This window comes from Lepidochelys kempii, chromosome 1, assembly GCF_965140285.1.
Source record: "Lepidochelys kempii isolate rLepKem1 chromosome 1, rLepKem1.hap1, whole genome shotgun sequence".
NCBI classification, from domain to species: Eukaryota; Metazoa; Chordata; order Testudines; family Cheloniidae; genus Lepidochelys; species Lepidochelys kempii.
In genome coordinates this window covers 323,407,675-323,430,347 of record NC_136380.1, presented here as the reverse complement: position 1 = coordinate 323,430,347, position 22,673 = coordinate 323,407,675, and the positions used below count along the sequence as shown (strand labels likewise).

The 22,673-nt window shown below is 43.8% G+C and overlaps 1 protein-coding gene across 10 annotated transcripts in view; it reads left to right on the top strand.

Moving 5' to 3' along the window:
• The window catches only part of CPNE8 (copine 8), a 296,005-nt gene that overhangs the window by 159,577 nt on the left and 113,755 nt on the right, over positions 1 to 22,673 (top strand). For all 10 annotated transcript variants that reach the window (XM_073328405.1, XM_073328394.2, XM_073328396.1 and 7 more), the window contains one exon: positions 11,887 to 11,948. In XM_073328405.1, the coding sequence (XP_073184506.1) occupies positions 11,887 to 11,948 (62 nt within the window). The remainder of the gene's footprint in view (positions 1 to 11,886; positions 11,949 to 22,673) is intronic.

Genomic DNA, 22,673 nt, shown 5'->3' with positions numbered 1-22,673 from the left:
CATGTTTTTTTAATCATTGAGGTACTAACAGCCAGTTCCATATAATGTTGTGAAGTTTTCAGTAAAAATGCAAGAGCCTTTGTAGTCTCAGTTATATTAGCTTGATCCACTGTAATAACTGCAATGCTGATTTTAATATTCTGGCATCCAGGAGAATCAAAACATAATTTAATATAAAACCAGAATAAATCTAAATCTACAAGAATTTATATTTCAGAAAGTCAAACTAAATACAGATGAGTACTGGTTCTACAATCACATATATGCTTAATTTTACTCATGGGAGCAGTCTGAAGTCAGTGAGACTTCCATATGCAGGATTGCAGCCTTGAGGTGGAAAATGATGATTGTTCCTGTGTGTATTTTTCCGTTCATAAATGGGGCATGTGCCATTGTCTTTTCCACAAACCTATGGAAAAAGATCCAGAATAGAAGAAACTTTATTTCTATGGTAATTTGATGGTAAGAGTTTATTGAAGGAGTGAGTGATTTTCTTTCATGTTAATATATTGCCAGTGGTAGACTTTAATATGTTAGAACAAAGTACTAGTACATTGCATCAGTGTGTTGGCATGATGTCCCTGTGAGTGCTCCATTTTAGGTGTTTAGCGCCCCTGCGCTTGTAATTGGAGATTTGTGGTAGCAGTACCTGGTTGGGTCGCATATGCACAGTCCCCATCTCCCGCTGCCTCAGGTGGTTAACTGGTGCTGTGCGACCAACTCCCCCTCAGTTCCTTCTTTACCGTCCTTGGTTACAAGTCGGCGCATTCAGCAGCTCCTCAGAGCTTAGTTAGCATAGTATACCCCAATTAGTTCTAGTTTTGTTATAGATAGTTAACTCCTTTCATTTCCTTATCCCCGTTTATTTAAAAAAAACAAAACAAAACAAAAAAACCACCACCCTTATTTGTTTCCTGAATAGAAATAGGTTTTCATTGAACCATTACTTCTGGTTCTCCCTTCAGGGGGACAAAACTCTCCCTTCAGGGGCATGACCGGGTCTCAAGGCTTTAAACGCTGCCTCACCTGTAGGCTATCGATCCCAGTGTCGGACAGGCAGGCTCATGTTCACTGCTTAGTCGAAGCACACGTGCCTCAAAAGTGCCCTCATTTGCATAAACTGACAGCCCAGACCAGGAAAGTCAGAGACTTGAAGCTTAAACTACTGTTAATGGAGAAGTCTCTGCGGCCAGCATCTGAACCAGAAACACACACACCCCCGAGACACAGTTCACTGACTGCAGCCTCTGATGGGCTCTACTTTGTCTGTGACTCATGTGATAGACCACCCAAATAAAAAGGTGGCTAAGAAGCATATGCTGTCCCCACCAGCTCAGGAACTGATCAAGAAACAGCGTTCCCCAAACGAAGAGACCTTGTCAGTACCGAGAGGCTCCACAGCCAAGATAGCAGGACCCTCTGCTACCGTTGGTACTGCGAGAGCTCAAGAGAGCTAGCTCCAATGCAGGCACCCAGGGAAAACAGAAACCCCATATATCGGCACCAGCAGAGCCGTCCCGACACTTGGCACCGGTCATATGAAAACAACTGCAGCCTATGCTTTCACTTCCTGTCAGCATTGTGCAATTGACAGTTGCACCCATAGAGACAACAGCTCCACAGCAGCCAGTACCCCCTGTTACCACATCAGCGGCACCAAGGCTGTCGACACCACAACAGTTCTTCCTTCCCAGAGACTTCAAGGTGACGTGAACACCAGACTCTCCCATTCTCTGCACCGAGATTACAACAGCACTCTCGGTACCGAGCTGTCCCACCACTCCGGAGACGGGCTCCACCTAATGAAGAGAGGGAAGAGCATCTTTGCAAGCAGGCTGGCTAACCTAGTGAGGAGGGCTTCAAACTAGGTTCACCGGGGGAAGGAGACCAAAGCCCTGAGGTAAGTGGGCAAGCGGGATACCGGGAGGAAGCACAGGCAGGAACGTCTGTGAGGGGAGGGCTCCTACCTCATACTGAGAATGAGGGGCAATCAGCAGGTTATCTCAAGTGCCTATATACAAATACACAAAGCCTTGGAAACAAGCAGGGTGAACTGGAGGTCCTGGTGATGTCAAGGAATTATGACGTGATTGGAATAACAGAGACTTGGTGGGATAACTCACATGACTGGAGTACTGTCATGGATGGTTATAAACTGTTCAGGAAGGACAGGCAGGGCAGAAAAGGTGGGGGAGTAGCACTGTATGTAAGGGAGCAGTATGACTGCTCAGAGCTCCGGTACGAAACTGCAGAAAAACCTGAGTGTCTCTGGATTAAGTTCAGAAGTGTAAGCAACAAGAGTGATGTAGTGGTGGGAGTCTGCTATAGACCACCAGACCAGGGGGATGAGGTGGATGAGGCTTTCTTCTGGCAACTCGCAGAAGCTACTAGATGGCACGTACTGGTTCTCATGGGCGACTTTAATCATCCTGATATCTGCTGGGAGAGCACTACAGTGGTGCATAGACAATCCAGGAAGTTTTTGGAAAATGTAGGGGACAATTTCCTGGATCAAGTGCTAGAGGAGCCAACTGGGGGGGAGCTTTTCTTGACCTGCTGTTCACAAACTGGGAAGAATTAGTAGGGGAAGCAAAAGTGAATGGGAATCTGGGAAGCAGTGACCATGAGTTGGTCGAGTTCAGGATCCTGACACAGGGAAGAAAGGTAAGCAGCAGAATACGGACCCTGGACTTCAAGAAAGCAGACTTCGACTCCCTCAGGGAACTGATGGGCAGGATCCCCTGGAGGAATAACATGAGGGGGAAAGGAGTCCAGGAGAGCTGGCTGTATTTCAAGGAATCCCTATTGAGGTTACAGGGACAAACCATCTCGATGTATCGAAAGAATAGTAAATATGGCAGGAGACCAGCTTCGCTTAACGGTGAAATCCTTGCGGATCTTAAACATAAAAAAGAAGCTTACGAGAAGTGGAAGATTGGACAGATGCCCAGGGAAGAGTATAAAAATATTGCTCGGGCATGTAGGAATGAAATCAGGAGGGCCAAATCACACCTGGAGCTGCAGCTAGCAAGAGATGTCAAGAGTAACAAGAAGGGTTGCTTCAGGTATGTTGGCAACAAGAAGAAAGCCAAGGAAAGTGTGGGCCCCTTACTGAATGAGGGAGGCAACCTAGTGACAGAGGATGTGGAAAAAGCTAATGTAATCAATGCTTTCTTTGCCTCTGTCTTCAGGAACAAGGTCAGCTCCCAGACTGCTGCTCTGAGCAACACAGCATGGGGAGTAGGTGGCCAGCCCTCTGTGGAGAGAGAGGTGGTTAGGGACTATTTAGAAAAGCTGGACGTGCACAAGTCCATGGGGTCAACGAATGGCTACGCAGATGGTGTCGGAGAGAAGGCTTTGGTTTCTTTGACCATGGGATGGTGTTCCATGAAGGAGGAGTGCTGGGTAGAGACGGGCTCCATCTTACGAAGAGAGGGAAGAGCATCTTTGCCAGCAGGCTGGCTAACCTAGTGAGGAGGGCTTTAAACTAGGTTCACCGGGGGAAGGAGACCAAAGCCCTGAGGTAAGTGGGAAAGCGGGATACCGGGAGGAAGCACAGGCAGGAATGTCTGTGAGGGGAGGGCTCCTGCCTCATACTGGCAATGAGGGGCGATCAACAGGTTATCTCAAGTGCTTATATACAAATGCACAAAGCCTTGGAAACAAGCAGGGAGAACTGGAGGTCCTGGTGATGTCAAGGAACTATGACGTGATCGGAATAACAGAGACTTGGTGGGATAACTCATATGACTGGAGTACTGTCATGGATGGTTATAAACTGTTCAGGAAGGACAGGCAGGGCAGAAAAGGTGGGGGAGTAGCACTGTATGTAAGGGAGCAGTATGACTGCTCAGAGCTCCGGTACGAAACTGCAGAAAAACCTGAGTGTCTCTGGATTAAGTTTAGAAGTGTGTGCAACAAGAGTGATGTAGTGGTGGGAGTCTGCTATAGACCACCGGACCAGGGGGATGAGGTGGATGAGGCTTTCTTCCGGCAGCTCACGGAAGCTACTAGATCGCATGCCCTGATTCTCATGGGTGACTTTAATTTTCCTGATATCTGCTGGGAGAGCAATACAGCGGTGCATAGACAATCCAGGAAGTTTTTGGAAAGCGTAGGGGACAATTTCCTGGCGCAAGTGCTAGAGGAGCCAACTAGGGGGGGTGCTTTTCTTGACCTGCTGCTCACAAACGGGGAAGAATTAGTAGGGGGAGCAAAAGTGGATGGGAATCTGGGAGGCAGTGACCATGAGTTGGTTGAGTTCAGGATCCTGACGCAGGGAACAAAGGTAAGCAGCAGGATACGGACCCTGGACTTCAGGAAAGCAGACTTCGACTCCCTCAGGGAACGGATGGCCAGGATCCCCTGGGGGACTAACTTGAAGGGGAAAGGAGTCCAGGAGAGCTGGCTGTATTTCAAGGAATCCCTGTTGAGGTTACAGGGACAAACCATCCCGATGAGTCGAAAGAATAGTAAATATGGCAGGCGACCAACTTGGCTTAATGGTGAAATCCTAGCGGATCTTAAACATAAAAAAGAAGCTTACAAGAAGTGGAAGGTTGGACATATGACCAGGGAAGAGTATAAAAATATTGCTCGGGCATGTAGGAATGTTATCAGGAGGGCCAAATCGCACCTGGAGCTGCAGCTAGCCAGAGATGTCAAGAGTAACAAGAAGGGTTTCTTCAGGTATGTTGGCAACAAGAAGAAAGCCAAGGAATGTGTGGGCCCCTTACTGAATGAGGGAGGCAACCTAGTGACAGAGGATGTGGAAAAAGCTAATGTACTCAATGCTTTTTTTGCCTCTGTTTTCACTAACAAGGTCAGCTCCCAGACTGCTGCGCTGGGCATCACAAAATGCGGAAGAGATGGCCAGCCCTCTGTGGAGATAGAGGCGGTTAGGGACTATTTAGAAAAGCTGGACGTGCACAAGTCCATGGGGCCGGACGAGTTGCATCCGAGAGTGCTGAAGGAATTGGCGGCTGTGATTGCAGAGCCATTGGCCATTATCTTTGAAAACTCGTGGCGAACCGGGGAAGTCCCGGATGACTGGAAAAAGGCTAATGTAGTGCCAATCTTTAAAAAAGGGAAGAAGGAAGATCCTGGGAACTACAGGCCAGTCAGCCTCACCTCAGTCCCTGGAAAAATCATGGAGCAGGTCCTCAAAGAATCAATCCTGAAGCACTTGCATGAGAGGAAAGTGATCAGGAACAGCCAGCATGGATTCACCAAGGGAAGGTCATGCCTGACTAATCTAATCGCCTTTTATGATGAGATTACTGGTTCTGTGGATGAAGGGAAAGCAGTGGATGTATTGTTTCTTGACTTTAGCAAAGCTTTTGACACGGTCTCCCATAGTATTCTTGTCAGCAAGTTAAGGAAGTATGGGCTGGATGAATGCACTATAAGGTGGGTAGAAAGCTGGCTAAATTGTCGGGCTCAACGGGTAGTGATCAATGGCTCCATGTCTAGTTGGCAGCCGGTATCAAGTGGAGTGCCCCAAGGGTCGGTCCTGGGGCCGGTTTTATTCAATATCTTCATAAATGATCTGGAGGATGGTGTGGATTGCACTCTCGGCAAATTTGCGGATGATACTAAACTGGGAGGAGTGGTAGATACGCTGGAGGGGAGGGATAGTATACAGAAGGACCTAGACCAATTGGAAGATTGGGCCAAAAGGAATCTGATGAGGTTCAATAAGGATAAGTGCAGGGTCCTGCACTTAGGACGGAAGAACCCAATGCACAGCTACAGACTAGGGACCGAATGGCTAGGCAGCAGTTCTGCGGAAAAGGACCTAGGGGTGACAGTGGACGAGAAGCTGGATATGAGTCAGCAGTGTGCCCTTGTTGCCAAGAAGGCCAATGGCATTTTGGGATGTATAAGTAGGGGCATAGCGAGCAGATCGAGGGACGTGATCGTTCCCCTCTATTCGACATTGGTGAGGCCTCATGTGGAGTACTGTGTCCAGTTTTGGGCCCCACACTTCAAGAAGGATGTGGATAAATTGGAGAGAGTCCAGCGAAGGGCAACAAAAATGATTAGGGGACTGGAACACATGAGTTATGAGGAGAGGCTGAGGGAGCTGGGATTGTTTAGCCTGCAGAAGAGAAGAATGAGGGGGGATTTGATAGCTGCTTTCAACTACCTGAAAGGGGGTTCCAAAGAGGATGGCTCTAGACTGTTCTCAATGGTAGCAGATGACAGAACGAGGAGTAATGGTCTCAAGTTGCAGTGGGGGAGGTTTAGATTGGATATTAGGAAAAACTTTTTCACTAAGAGGGTGGTGAAACACTGGAATGCGTTACCTAGGGAGGTGGTAGAATCTCCTTCCTTAGAGGTTTTTAAGGTCAGGCTTGACAAAGCCCTGGCTGGGATGATTTAACTGGGAATTGGTCCTGCTTTGAGCAGGGGGTTGGACTAGATGACCTTCTGGGGTCCCTTCCAACCCTGATATTCTATGATTCTATGATTCTATGCGTTGCATCCGAGAGTAATAAAGGAATTGGTGGCTGTGATTGCAGAGCCATTGGCCATTATCTTTGAAAACTCGTGGCGAACGGGGGAAGTCCCGGATGACTGGGAAAAGGCTAATGTAGTGCTAATCTTTAAAAAAGGGAAGGAGGAGGATCCTGGGAACTACAGGCCAGTCAGCCTCACCTCAGTCCCTGGAAAAATCATGGAGCGGGTCCTCAAGGAATCTATCCTGAAGCACTTACATGAGAGGAAAGTGATCAGGAACAGTCAGCATGGATTCACCAAGGGAAGGTCATGCCTGACTAATCTAATCGCCTTCTATGATGAGATTACTGGTTCTGTGGATGAAGGGAAAGCACTGGATGTATTGTTTCTTGACTTTAGCAAAGCTTTCGACACGGTCTCCCACAGTATTCTTGTCAGCAAGTTAAAGAAGTATGGGTTGGATGAATGCACTATAAGGTGGGTAGAAAGTTGGCTAGGTTGTCGGGCTCAACGGGTAGTGATCAATGGCTCCATGTCTAGTTGGCAGCCGGTATCAAGTGGAGTTTCCCAAGGGTCGGTCCTGGGGCCAGTTTTGTTCAATATCTTCATAAATGATCTGGAGGATGGTGTGGATTGCACTCTCAGCAAATTTGCGGATGATACTAAACTAGGAGGAGTGGTAGATACGGTGGCAGGTAGGGATAGGATACAGAGGGACCTAGACAAATTGGAGGATTGGGCCAAAAGAAATCTGATGAGGTTCAACAAGGATAAGTGCAGGGTCCTGCACTTAGGACGGAAGAATGCAATGCACCACTACAGACTAGGGACCGAATGGCTAGGTAGCAGTTCTGCGGAAAAGGACCTAGGGGTGACAATGGAAGAGAAGCTGGATATGAGTCAACAGTGTGCCCTTGTTGCTAAGAAGGCCAATGGCATTTTGGGATGTATAAGTAGGGGCATAGCCAGCAGGTCGAGGGACGTGATCATTCCCCTCTATTCAACATTGGTGAGGTCTCATCTGGAGTACTGTGTCCAGTTTTGGGCCCCACACTACAAGAAGGATGTGGATAAATTGGAGAGCGTCCAGTGAAGGGCAACAAAAATTATTAGGGGACTGGAACACATGACTTATGAGGAGAGGCTGAGGGAACTGGGTTTGTTTAGTCTGCAGAAGAGAAGAATGAAGGGGGATTCGATAGCTGCTTTCAACTACCTGAGAGGTGGTTCCAAAGAGGATGGTTCTAGACTATTCTCAGTGGTAGAAGATGACAGGACAAGGAGTAATGGTCTCAAGTTGCAGTGGGGGAGGTTTAGGTTGGATATTAGGAAAAACTTTTTCACTAGGAGGGTGGTGAAACACTGGAATGCGTTACCTAGGGAGGTGGTAGAATCTCCTTCCTTAGAAGTTTTTAAGGTCAGGCTTGAGAAAGCCCTGGCTGGGATGATTTAATTGGGGATTGGTCCTGCTTTGAGCAGGGGGTTGGACTAGATGACCTCCTGAGGTCCCTTCCAACCCTGATATTCTATGATTCTATGATTCCACTGACTTCTGCTCCCCCATTTTTGAGCAATGATGAGGATGAGGAACCCCTAGCATTGTTCTTCCCCCGCCCGCAAAACTATCAAACTGGCCCTGCCACACAAGGGGTACTATTCAGGGGCCAAAGAACAGCAGTGGTATGGGCCCCATGGATGGCATATCCCCCTCACCACCTCAAACCTCCTAACCCACACAGGGAGGGTACACAGCAGTCACCTATGCCGTCAGTACCAGGACCATCTGAGCCCCCGAAGAGATGACAGGAGAACAGGAAGAAATCTCTGACCAGGAGGTCGGAGCAACAACCCATGTTTTTTCATCATTCCCAGATGACACCATCATGCCAACTCCTCCCAACATGGGGAACGACTTTAGACATTTCCAGGATCTCTATAGGAGAGTTGCAGATTCCCTTGACGTCTCACTGGGGGAAGTGCAGGATACATGACATAAGCTTGTTGACATCCTGCAAACATCAGCATCATCTAATATCGCTTTACCCAAGAATGATGCAATCATGGAACCTGTCAAACACATCTGGCAGGCCCTTGCAACAATCACTCCAACCTGGAAAAGGTCCGACAGGAAATAATATGTTCCTGCAAAGGGAACAGAGTTTCTTTTTCACATCCCACACCAAACTCTTTGGTAGTGGATGCTGTTTATGAAAGGGGCAGACAATAATATCCCCACCCCATATGACGAAGACTGGAAGAGGTTTGACCTCTTTTTCTGAAAAGCTTATTCTTCAGTTATGCTTCACCTTAGAATTTTTAATTACAAGGCATTATTAGCAAAATAGGACCCCACAAATTATGGCAAACTATCAGATTTTATTGAATTTCTCCCTGAAGAGAAAAAAAAAACAATTTGGTGCACTCATTTCCAAGGGCCAACTGATCTCCAGGATGGCATTGCAAGTTGCCCAATATTCTGCAGATACAGCAACATGATCTACACCCACCGCAATTATAATGAGAAGGGCATCCTGGCTACATTTCTCTGGCTTCCCCAAAGAAGTGCAAGCAACAGTGGATGACCTGCCATTTGAAGGGCCCAAACTCTTCGTAACCAATACAGACAAATCTCTGCACACCCTCAAGGGCTTGAGGGCGATTCTGAAATCCCTGACTGTCTATACTTCTAGGGGAAAGAGAAAACAAGGAAGGTATTCCTGTCCACACCATATGTACGGACACATAGGCAATATGAGCCACAAGCCCGGAAACAACAGTCCCAAAGGAGACGACAACTGTCAAATCAATCTACCATGTCTCATCAACCATCCGCCAAGCAGCAAGTTTGAGACGCTGGTTGAGGGCCCAAGACCCCCTCATCTTTCAGCGCTGAGAACTCCTACCATCTCCTAGCCATTCAGAGACCGTTTAACTGCCTACTACTCAGTCTGGCAAAATCCATCACTACAGGCAGATGAGTGCTCGAGATAATTGAAATTGGATACTCCATCCCTTTTACTTCCAATCCCACTACCCATCCTCCCTTCCCATCTCTCTTCAGGGACCCCTCTCATGAAGATCTACTGCAGCAGGAGGTAACCCACCTCATCCATCTAGGAGCAGTAGAACTGGTACCAACAAAATACAGAGGGATGGGTTTCTACTCAAACTACTTCCTTAGACAGAAAAAACCAGGATGATGGAGGCCCATTCTCGATCTCCAATGGCTCAACAAATTTGTCAGAAACCAGCATTTAAAGATGGTAACGCTGGCCACCATTATCCCAGTGTTAGAAAGGGGGACTGGCTCTCAGCCCTTGACCTCCAGGATGCATACTTTCACATAATGATTCACCCATCACATCAGAGGTTTCTCCGATTTTGCTCTCGGACCAGATCACGTCCTGCCCTTCAGTCTGTCCACTGTTCCCCAAGTCTTCTCAAAGGTACTCACAGTAGTTGCTGCACACCTCCGCAAGAAAGGAATCCTGATATTTCCATATCTGGATGCCTACTGAAAGCAGCGAATCAACCAGCGGCAATAGAGCAGTAGTTCTCAAACTTTTGCATTGGTGACCCCTTTCACACAGCAATCCTCTGAGTGTGCCCCCCTGCCCATAAACTAATACACATTTTTTATATTTAACACTGTTACAAATGCTGGTGGTGAAGCAGGGTTTGGGGTGGAGGCTGACTGCGACCCCTACTTAATAACCTCGTGACCCCCCTGAGGGATCACGGCCCCCAGTTTGAGAACCACTGCAATAGAGGCTTTCCAACAAACAATAGATCTCTTTACGCAATTAGGTCTCCAAATAAACACACAAAAGTCAACCCTCACACCAGTACAGGAACTGGAATTCATTGGCGCTTCTCTCAGTACACCCGAGGCAACAGCATCTTTACCAAGGCAACACTTTCTAATTCTAACTAATCTGATTTCCACATCCCTGAACAGTCCCCAGGTAACAGCCAGCACTTGCCTGCAATTACTGGGCCACATGGCCGCATCGACTTTAATCATCCAACACGCGGGGTTACATATGCGAACCCTACAAGTGTGGCTCCACACAACTAATTCCCCATGAAGGCACAGTATAAATAAATGCCTCACGATGCCAAACAAAGTAAAAGACTCGCTATCCTGGTGGACACAACCACATAACATATGCCTAGGAGTGCCTTTCAACCAAACCCCTCCTACATTGACTATTATGATGGATGTGTCCCTCATAGGATAGGGAGCACATCTGAACTCACACTCTGCTCAGGGCCATTGGTTCCCAACAGAAGCCTGACTTCACATATATCTACTAGAACTAAGAGCCATTCGCAGTGCATGCACGAACTTCGTACCCATGATCAGAAACAAGACCATACGCATTCTCACAGACAATTTAGCATGCATGTTCTACATAAATAGACAAGGGGTTTGTTAGGGGGCTTATTCCTTCACCCACTTACTTCCCTGGTCCTTCTCGCATGAACAGAGAGCAACAATACCCGAAGTCCAAAGGTGCAAACAATTCGATGTTTATTGGTGTGAACTTCCAGCAAGCATGATTCCAGTTTCCTTCCTTAGTATCCTCCTTCCCAGCTCTGACACCACAGAGCCTTACACCTGTGTCCCTGTTCCCATTCCTACCCTTAGCCAAACATGATTCCAATTTCCTTACTCCCATTCCCTATTCCCATTTCCCCCTTTAGCAAAACATGATTCCAGTTTTCTTACCCCCATTCCCTGTTCCCATATTCCCCCACCCACCCCCTCCCACCCCCTCCCACCCACACCCACTCACTATCTCATTGACTACAGATTATATAGTAAAACTTGAGTTCTGCTTAGGTATACCTTAACCAATCATTTTCCTGAAATTTAACTAACCAATCCTAACATATTGTAACATGATTATGTAACTAGTTATATCCCACCACCTTAATGAGTTTACACCCAGCAAAATTAATTATACAGCAGACAGGAACAATCACAGAACCAGAGAGATTATACAGACAAAGGATAGCAAAGTGGGAACTATAATGACAAAACAATACAGAAGTGAGGATTTCACATCCCAGCTATTGATAAGTGAGTTCTTGCCAGACAGGATGCTATCAAACTAAGTTCCCTTTTACATTTTCTAGGCACTTCCCTTTCTCTGGAGGTGATAGGAATACAATTCTGTCCTGATAGTGCCTAACAGCCCAATAGCACCTTATTTCAATGTGACTAGTTTGGAATGTGAGGATGTGACTGTTCACTTCCTAGCTTATGGCTGCCTCTGCTGCTTAGCCAAAGGCCTTAGCCTAAGAACAGGGCCTCAGACTGTCACAGTAAGAGAAGGCCCTTACACCGGCAGACAGTGATTTTGATTCTTTCTTTTAGGAATGACCATTCATGCCTGATTCTGTTTTACTTGATTTCAGGTAACATTGCTTTCCTTCCTAATTGAAACAGAAGTTTCATTCCTTGACTATATTAAAGGCGGGTAAGTGATCCCTGCAAACTTTTCTTGTTTTCCTGTTTTCATTATAATTCACTATTAACCGGTTTACATTCTTGCTAAGTGATAGTTCTAAATATCCATAAGAATTGCATTGCTTTTTTCATTTTAAGGAGTAAACTTCCTTATTGATTTAAAAAAAAAAAAAAACCAACCCTAACTATATAAGAAAGTTTTATGTTTTGTTTTGGTAAGGTTTTATTTTGTTTGTTAATTGTGCTTATATCTGTTTTTGTATTCGCGAAATCAGTGCTGAATAAGTGTACCTTGCACTTGGAGCAGAAGGTGGTAAGGTTTGTGATGGTTCATAATTTCTGTGGAACTTCATTCCACAGCCCTGGGGCTGGCCCTCAGAAAGGTTCCATTGTGCCTGTACAGTAGAGTTGTTGATCATGGTCCTCACCCTGGAGTTTTAGGCAATCTTTTTGGTATCCCAGAACTAGACCATTGAAGTAGCTTGCTTATTAACTAATTTGAGAATGGTTTGAAGGTGTAGTCCTATGTATAATCCATTGCAATAGTCCAATGTCAAGGTAACAAAGGCATGGATAACCATGGCAAGGTCAACATTAAAAAGGCCAAGTAAATAATGAGCTGCACTGAACAACAATTGAGCGTCAGGAGCAATTTAAGATACTACAAAACATTCCTTCTCCTCCTTCCCCTTGCTCCCAACATTAGAACCAATTCTCGCTGTCTCATTTAATTGCGTCCCTCAGTCTTTTAGGCCTAAGGCATAACTTGTCTTGTCTGGATGGAATTTCAACTGCCTTTCTTTAATCCATGCCCTGTCTTACTAGACACTGTGTAACCTGTTACCAATACCCAGGCAAAGTCAGAAGAGACAGAAATATAAAATTGGGTGCTGTCTTTGTGGAGACCCCACTCCCCAAGATTAATAACAGTTTGATGAAAGCTGGCCCTTCTCTGAGTCCTGATTGGCATGGCGTGAACAAACAGGAGAAACTGGGGCTCCATCTCCACAGAGCTCTAGCTAGTTAGAGAGATGGTAGGAAATCCCACTCCATCTTGTTGCAGCCTCTCTTGAGAAGAAGGGATGGCAGCAGTGGCAGAGAACAAACATGCAACTGCTGCTGCTGAAGGGACATGGCAGGCTGAGAGTCCGAATCCTGTGATAGAGTACAGGCCCCCAAAGCTCCTCACATGCTGCACATGAGGATCAGCCAGAGCCTAAAGGAGGGAGATCCCTAATCAGTGGCTGATGCTGGGGGAGATAACATTGGGGCTGTCTGTTACTGATCAACATGTCTGTTGCTAATAGAGCTGAGTGTTGGTTACTGATAATGGTGTTGGGAGTGATTTCTTGATGAATTTCTTCCTCCCCAAAGGGAGGGTTCTCGACTGCAAAGCAAGTTTGGCAGTCATTACTAGAAAATACAGCCCCACCCTGTCAGTTTCCTGAATTCATCACAACCCATAGTTCTTCACTACCCACTCCCAAATGGTCCTATTCATACCATGAACAAGAAGGGTGATGAAACAGAACATTTGAAAACTCGTGAGATAGCCCTTGAAGCAGATTAGTGGGAGAGGATAAAAAGAGATGCTTTCCTTTACGATACTACAGATGGACACCCACACTTTATTTAGATGCTAACTTTATTTTTGATTACAAATATATATGCTATAAAAAACAAAAGAAATAGTATTTTTCGATTCACCTCATACAAGTACTGTAATACAATTTATTTGTTGAACTGAAAGTTGAACTTACAGGTGTAGAATTATGTACCAAAAAAACCCCTGAATTCAAAAATAAAACAATGTAAAACTTTAAGGCCGACAAGTCCACTCGGTCCTATTTCTTGTTCAGTCAGTCACTCAGACAAACAAGTTTGTTTATGTTTGCAGGAGATAATGCTGCCTGCTTCCTGTTTACAGTGTCACCTGAAAGTGAGAACAGGTGTTTGCATGGCACTGTTGTAGCTGGCGTCACCAGATATTTATGTGCCAGATGCGTTAAAGATTCATGTGTTCCTTCATGCTTCAGTCACCATTCTAGAGGACGTGCATCCTTGCTGATGATGGGTTCTGCTCGATAACGATCCGAAGCAGTGCAAACCAACGCATGTTCACTTTCAAAATCTGAGTCAGATGCCACCAGCAGATGGTTGATTTTCTTTTTTGGCGCTTCGGATTCTACAGTTGCGTCGGAATGTTGCTCTTTTAAGACTTCTGAAAACATGTTCCACACCTCATTCCTCTCAGATTTTGCAAGGCACTTCAGATTCTTAAACTTTGGGTTGAGTGCTGCAGCTATCTTTAGAAATCTCACATGGTACCTTCTTTGAGTTTTTTCAAATCGGCCGTGAAAGTGTTCTTAAAACAAAGCCAGCAGCATTATCTCCCGTAAATGTAAACAAACTTGTTTGTCTTAGTGATTGGCTGAACAAGTAGGACTGAGCAGACTTGTAGGCTCTAAAGTTTTACATTGGGTTATTTTTGAGTGCAGTTACATAACAAAAAAAATCTACATTTATAAATTGGACTTTCATGATAAGGAGATTGCCTTATGGTATTGTAAGAGGTGAATTGAAAAATACTATTTCTTCTGTTTATCCTTTTTGTAATGAAAATAATAATATAAAGTGAGCATTGTACACTTTGTATTTTGTGTTGTAATTGAAATCAATATATTTTGAAAATGTGGAAAAACATCCAAAAATATTTAATAAATTTCAATTGGTATTCTGTTGTTTAACAGTGCGATTAAAACTGTGATTAATCACGATTAATTTTTTGAGTTAATCATGTGAGTTAACTGCAATTAATTGGCAGCTCTACTATGTATATATGACATAGAATATATTTATCCCCATCTCCCACCATTTAATTGACTCTTGCCATCACAAATTACATAGCTTACTCTACTGCACGTGACAATTTCATAGAGCAAAATATTGGAGTCAGAGCTGCAACATTTTGTGCCACAGCATACCTCTGAAATTAAAGACATATGATAGGTTGGCTTTTCAGCTGCGGTATGTTACCTAGATTGTGGCATTCTTCGTGGGAGGCTGGACTGGTTGGGCAAGAAGACTAGGAACTGGGGGATCATAGGCCTGAACTGGAGGGATGGAGATGAAAATGGGCTTTGTTGGGCAAGGAGATTGGGACTGAGAGATGGAAGGCATAGGGGAGGCAGTAACTGATTGGGCATGGAGACCAGGACTAGGAGCCAGAGAGACAAGATTAGGAGATGGTGTGGAAAATGATGATGGGGACTGGGAGCCAGTTAACAAGGGAAGGACGTATGATGATGATATATGAGGAGAGGGTAGGAGACTGGGACTGGATGGTCAAGGAGCCTGAAGATAGGAACCAGTGTAGAGGGGAATGAGCTTTGGAAAGGAAAAATAGATCTGACAAGAGGCTGAGGGGCAGAAATGTGACTGTCTGGATAAAGAGACTGGGCAAAAGGCTGAGAGAGGAGGTTGGTGTGGGAGGCTGAGTTGCCTGGGTAAGAAAACTAGAACCTGGAGCCAGTGATGTGTGTTAGGGGGAAAGAGATCAGACGAGCCGGGAGGAGAGAACTGTTTCAAACAGCCGTAAGTCAAAGGGTACTGTGTAACTTTTACTGTGCAGCAGCAGTGTCCATATGGCCACTTTGTGTGTGGCAGGCTGGTGCATTGTAGATTCACACACCCCACACCCCTCTTGCTGCTCTCTATGTCCTGTATAGACAATCACTTAGACCGGGTGTGATGAATACTTTGGGACTTGGCCAGCAAACCCAGAGGGGAATCTAGGACTGACTGGGCAAGGAGACTGGGCCTGGGATAAGAAATCTGAGAAGTGCAAACTAGGACAGTAGAGGCAGGGAGAATGCAACTGGGACAAGGAGCCAGGGGTGGAGAAGAGAGAGGACTCGGACGGGGAGAGGTTGGACGGGTCATGGCAGAATGAATCAGGCTTGGGAGGGAATGGGCAGAAGAGTCTATGGCTACTAAAGTACTGGAGTGGAACCCAAGGTTCCTGAGTCTCACCTGCTGTCAGCAAACATCTGTGAAACCCACTAGCAAAGTGTGTGTCTTGTCTCCTTTAATCCACGTAGAGGACAGCAACCTGCTATTGCTATAAGATACTCCCTTATCTCAAGTGGTCTGTGCAATGGATCTACAGGTTCAAATCCTGCATCTGGGTGTCAGTATGATGCCACATGCGAGAATTTCTGTTTTTCAATTTGCTTTTTTTTAGAATTTAGGAAATTATATACTATAAAACTGTGGTAAAGAACGCTATTAAGGTTGCAGAGTGAAGCACTCAAAAGTTATGTAATGCCAGAGTTATGCATTTGCTTAGTTCCCATAATTGCACTTATTGCAAAATGTTGTTTTTCATAATTGAATAGATGGGTGAGTTTCACCCACATTGTTGTAGGGTTATAAGAATGATTCATTCCTGAACTATAAATACCTCTGTGCCTAAGGAAGGGCATGGATTCAAACAAATATACCAGTACTGTACTGTTAGAATGCTTGTCTTCTGCATTTAACAAATGTCATAGTTTTGACTTCCAGAGTGGTATTCTGTGTACATACTGAGTTGCATAGATTTCCTGCTTCATGGTAACTTAAAAACTCTAAATTTGACGACATTCAGTCAGTAAATGTCCTTGAATTGCAGGATATGAGAACTCTGTAGTGTCTCTGTGTATTTATTATAGGTTCTTTTAAACATAATCAGAGAAAGCACAAGAGGAATAAAAATATTGTGTCCATATATGTTTTGTTGGGGAGTAAAAAACTTATTTTATGAAGAATTTAAAATCTTTTAATGACTTTTTTAGGGGTTTCAACTGCAATTTTTAAAAATAGTTTGAAAATACTTTTGTTGGAATCTTTATTGCTTAATTTTGCCCTTTTCAAATTTGTTACTTTGGAAAGCTATCACACCTATTGTAAGGCATTCTTTCTACTTTCTGACTGAACTAAACACACCTGGAGATTTTTAAGAGCAGATTAGACAAACCCCTGTTAGGGATGGTCTAAATAATACTTAGTCCTGCTATAAATGCAGGGAACTGGATTAGATGACTTCTCAAGGTCCCTTCCTGTCCTGCGAGTCTATGATTTAATTTCTCAAATATTCTTTCTCTAAAATTACACTAATATGCAGGACAAAATCACCCAGATTATGCTTGCATATATTTCAGTTTGGAAATCACTATCTTTTTTCCTGGTCTGAGTTCTTAAATAATCTATTTATTTACAATAAATTATAAGGGACTTTAATTACAAAAATTTTGTAGATTTTAGTTCAATATTAAAAAATAAATACATCATACTCATGAAGTTAGTTTGAATAATTAGTGTGACAATTCTCCAAACATCATATAGAATAGAGTTCTCCCTAAAATCCTATTGAAGTCAAAACATCACTTCTGTCTGTCAGTCCATCCACCTTATCCTGGGTCCATCACTATAGTATCTCAGCACTTTTTAAAAATAATTGTTGTTAGATATTGCTAAATCATTGCTTGCAAAACAGCCTTACATAGATTAAATAAAGCTGTACTTGGCTTTGTTCAACTAAAACTAATTAATAAAGTACATTGTGCTTACAGGATTTAAACATTTAAGCCAAAATTTAAAAGTGAAAGCTGCTAGGTCTTGATACTTTTGAAATTCATTTTATTTAATCATGCACCTAAATATCAATGTAGAAGCTCAACTTTAGGCAACCATTTTTTAAGAAAATTGACCTTTATGCTATTAGGTATTGAAGACTGAAACTGCGACATAACTTCTTAGGTGGCCTGTGTACTGGGTGTTTCTGAACATACCAAACAGTGCAGTATGAGAGTTACCAGAACGTAGTAATGTAAAACATATTTTTATTTGTTAATGATCACACAAAATGATAGTAGTAATGAAATTGGATTGAAATTGGAAGATTCAAATAAAACATTATTAGATTCTATTAACATAATGAATTGTAGAAAAATAAGTTCAGTGCACTGTAAAGCATGTCCATAACTTTTAGTTTGTTTCCATAATGCAGACAAAAGTATTCTGAGGAATGTTCTGCAAATGAATAAACTAATCATCCTTCTTGGTTTATAAAATGTTCATCTCTGGTATTTCCACAACAGATAGTTTCTGAAGTTAGTTTTCCCAGCCTGTTTCAATTATGGCCATGTGATTCGTGCTTTATCATATTTACCTGTTATAAGGAAAATTCTGCTGAACCTTAACTATGGTGGAGCTCATGCTCCTCTGTAATAACCCTTCACACAGGGGTATGCATGTTTGCAACTGAATTCTTATCTTGGAAAAAATTTCCTTCACTGACTCCAGTGTTCTTTGCAAGTGAATGTTGGGTAGAAGCTTCCATACCTATTTTCTGTTCAAGGAATACTTAAGCAAATTTAATGTGGCTAAACCACTAGGATTGTCCATAGTTTTTGTTTTGTTTTGGTTGCGGCAGTAGGGGGAGAGAGTTATTGGTTTTACTACTTATTACTTTCTCTATAGAAATAACTCTGAAACAAGCATAGATTAAAATGAAAGGATAACTCATAAAAATAAGTGTTTGCTTTGGTCTTATTTTATATCACAGTTCATATAGGTATGAAATTCATAGAATCATAGAATATCAGGGTTGGAAGGCACCTCAGGAGGTCATCTAGTCCAACCCCCTGCTCAAAGCAGGACCAATCCCCAATTAAATCATCCCAGCCAGGGCTTTCTCAAGCCTGACCTTAAAAACTTCTAAGGAAGGAGATTCTATCACCTCCCTAGGTAACGCATTCCAGTGTTTCACCACCCTCCTAGTGAAAAAGTTTTTCCTAATATCCAACCTAAACCTCCCCCACTGCAACTTGAGACCATTACTCCTTGACACACACAAGCACTCTTCATTGATTCCATGGCCAGAAGGGTCATTGTGTTCATCTGGTCTGACCTTCTGTATAATACAGGCTAAAGTACATCCCCAAAATAATTCCTAGAGCATACCTTTTAGAAGAACATCCAATCTTGATTTAAAATTTGTCAGAGATGGAGTATCCACCATGACCCTTGGTAAATTGTTTCTGTGGCTAATCACTCTCACCGTTTGAAATTTATGCCTTATTTCCAGTCTGAAGTCTAGCTTCAACTTCCAGCCATACCTATCTCTGCTAGATTGAAGAGCCAATTTTAAATATTTGTTCCCCATGTAGATACTTGAATACTGTAATCAAGTTGCCCCATAATCTTCTCTTTGTTAAACTAAATAGATTGAGCTCTTTGAATCTATCTCTCTGAGACATGTTTTCTAATCCTTTAATCATTCTTGTGGCTCTTCTCTGAACCTTCTCTAATTTATCAACAACTTTCTTGAATTCTGGGCACCAGACGTGAACACAGTATTCCAGCAGCAGTCACACCACTGCCAAATACAGAGATAAAATCGCTTCTCTACTCCTACTTAAGATTCCTCTGTTTATGTATCTCAATATACATTAGCCCTTTTGGTCACAGCATCACACTGGGAGCTCATGTTCAGCTGATTATCCACTCATGACTCCTAATTCTTTTTCAGAGTCACTGCTTCGCTGGATAGAATTCCCCATCCTGTAAGTGTGGCCTACATTCCTTGTTCTGCTTGGGTTAAAAACAGAGGGCTGCAATTTTATGAAATCATGTAATACAAATTACATTCAAACAACTGCCCAACCTCTCCAAGCTCATCACCAGCAGCAAGCTCTGCACAGACCAGGATATACCAAATCTAAGAGGCACCAGACCCTGACAAAACAACAGATGCAAAACCTGCAGACATATCTCCAATGATCAACTCCCACAACACACCTTTCAAGATCTCTGGGTCCTACCCATGACTATGTATACACTACTGACCTTACAGCAGCACAGCTATACCACTGCAGCTGTGCTGCTGTAAGGTCTCCCGCGTAGCCATTCTATGCCGGGGAAGAGCTCTCTCCCACTGGCATAATTAAACTACCCCCATTGGGTGGCGGTAGCTATGTCGGCGAGAAAGCATCTCCCACCCACATGCCACTGTCCACACCAGTGCTTTTCTCAGTCAGGCGCATGTTGTTCTTTTTTTCACACCCGTCACCAACAAAAGTACTAGTGTAGAAAGCCTAAATGCCCCAATAACAACTATGTGGGTGAAACGAGGCAATCACTGTGCTCTCAAATGAACTCAAACAGGAAAATGATAAAAGACAAAAATACTATATCATCTGTTGGTGAACACTTTTCACAAAGCGATCACATTATATCTGATCTCTCAATCCTCATCCTCAAAGGAAACCTGCACAACACTTTCAAAATACAAGCCTTGGACCTTAAATTCATAACTTAGCTAAACACTAAAATTCATAGTCTTAATAAAGATACTGGATTTATGGCTTATGCCAACAATCTGTAACACAGTAACTTTTTTGTTCTATGACTACAGAGGTGTTAATGGGCCACTTCACCTTGAATGGTCCCTTAGAATATGTGCTAACTACTAATGCTAAACCAGGGGTTCTCAAACTGGGTTGGGACCCCAAAGTGGGTCAGGACCCCATTTAATGGGGTTGCCAAGGCTTGTGTTAAACTTGCTGGGGCCTAGGGCTGAGGCCAAAGCCTGAGCCCCACCGCCCTTGGGCTTCAGCCCTGGGAAGGCGGTAGGGCTAAGGTTACATGCCTCCTGCCCAGGGCAGAAGCCCTTGGGCTTCAGCTTTGCCCCCTCTCCACCTGGGGCAACAGAGCTGGGATGGGCTCAGGCTTCAGTTCCCACCTCCTCAGGTCATGTAGTAATTTTTGTCAGAAGGGGGAGTCACAGTGCAATGAAGTTTGAGAATCTCTGTGCTAGACTATCTGCTTGATCGTGTATTTAGCTGTGACACTCTCACTACCTTTCCCAGATCCGAAGAAGAGCTGTCTGTAACTCAAAAGCTTGTCTCTTTCTAACAGAAGTTAGTCCAGTAAAAGATATTACCTCACCCACCATGTCTCTCTCTAAAGTACCCCAAAAGTTAATTTAGCCAGAAAATCTCATCCCATTAGTTACCTACTTAGTTGACTGGAAACAGCAGCCTGCCATATCCAGCACTTTCTTGGAGACTGTGTCCTTCACAAGCTGAGGATCTTCAGGCTATCATTCCTCCCTTGTTGAGGAAAAAGACTCTGTCCACGGTTATGAGGCCCTGTCCATGTGTCATATGGAATCTATTCTGAATGGTAAGGTTCTGATTTTTGACTCATTCAGCTGCAAAGCCTAGACCCATTGTTCCCCATCTTTTGCCTGTCTTTGATAAAAGTTTAAACCTTCAAGTAACTACTTGTGCCACGTAAAAACATTTATCAACTATAAATTTCAACCAAGAAACAACACAAGGAAAGCAATGCATAGAAACTCAAGCTATTCCAGCTTGATCACAGTCAAAATTACTTCATGAAAATGAGTGCACAAAGAAGACATGTTTTTTCTTCTCTGAGGAAGAATTGCTTGAATCTTGGCTGATGACAAAATCCTCCTCTCTTCTACCCTGTCAGTTTCTAATAGGGATTTATGTGTATGAGCCACCTCTAGAGACATGCGGGAAAAGGTGAAGCTCCACACAAAACAACGGCTAGACCAAGCTGCTTGGGGAGGGGGGAGATTCCTTCCCATTTCCAAATATGGTGATCAACAGAATTCTGAGTACCACAGCAAGAGTCCCTTGTAGAAGAATTGGGACACAAAAGCCATGACAAACCAACGAATCACCAGAGTTCAATGACAACTCGAGCCCATCTACTGAACAGATAACTAAAGAATATAGATAGAAGCTTCTAGCTTACCAAGCTGAGAGCTAGGGTTAGCTGAGTTTGAAGCCTTTTATCCTAATGGAGGTAGGCATCAATTTGCATGCACAGAGTCATATTTCTCATGCTTTTCAGTAGCTAATGGCTATATCAGGTGGTTAAAGACTCCTTCAAGTCCTACGGGGCAAAGCAAAATATTGTCCCCCATGGAGGCAGGAATCTGCATTTCCTTTTCAAGGAATTATCCACAAATCCTCATAATTGGGTTCTTCTTACTTGGGACAGCATATGGACAATTAAAAAGCTATGCAGCAGATGATGCCACAGTGAGGAACACTTCAGAAACTGTGTCCATCAGACAGACTACAGAAGGCTGATGGCTGAAAAGATTTTGTTAATTTTCCAGTTGAGATTTAGTCCTTAGTTTTTTCTACTTATGCCAGCTCTTTTTCTTCTATCTGTTTTTCACCTGTACTTCTTCCTGTTCCTCTCTGCTGTATTCAGTATCTGTCTGGCCCAGTCTCCTGCTGCCAGGCAGCTTGGAATGGCAGACTCAGAAAAGAGTGCACAAGGAAGAGGTTGCTTTTTCTATTCTGAGAAAAAATTGCTTGAATCTTCGCTGGATGACAAATTCCTCCTTTATTCGACCCTGTCAGTTTCTAATGAGAATTTATGTGCCTGAGCCACAACACCTATAAAAGACTGGTCTTTCCCCTCACATAGTGTGTCACATCAAAGGGCCTTTTTTAAAAAAGGCAGGGAGAAAGCAGCCCAGCAGCTGCTGTTACCAGCAGAGACAGCAAGGACACCAAGAATAACTCTCCAGGTGAAAGGTTTCAGAGTGGTAGCAATGTTAGTCTGTATCAGCAAAAAAGAATGAGGAGTGCTTGTGGCACCTTAGAGACTAACAAATTTATTTGAGCATAAGCTTTCATGGGCT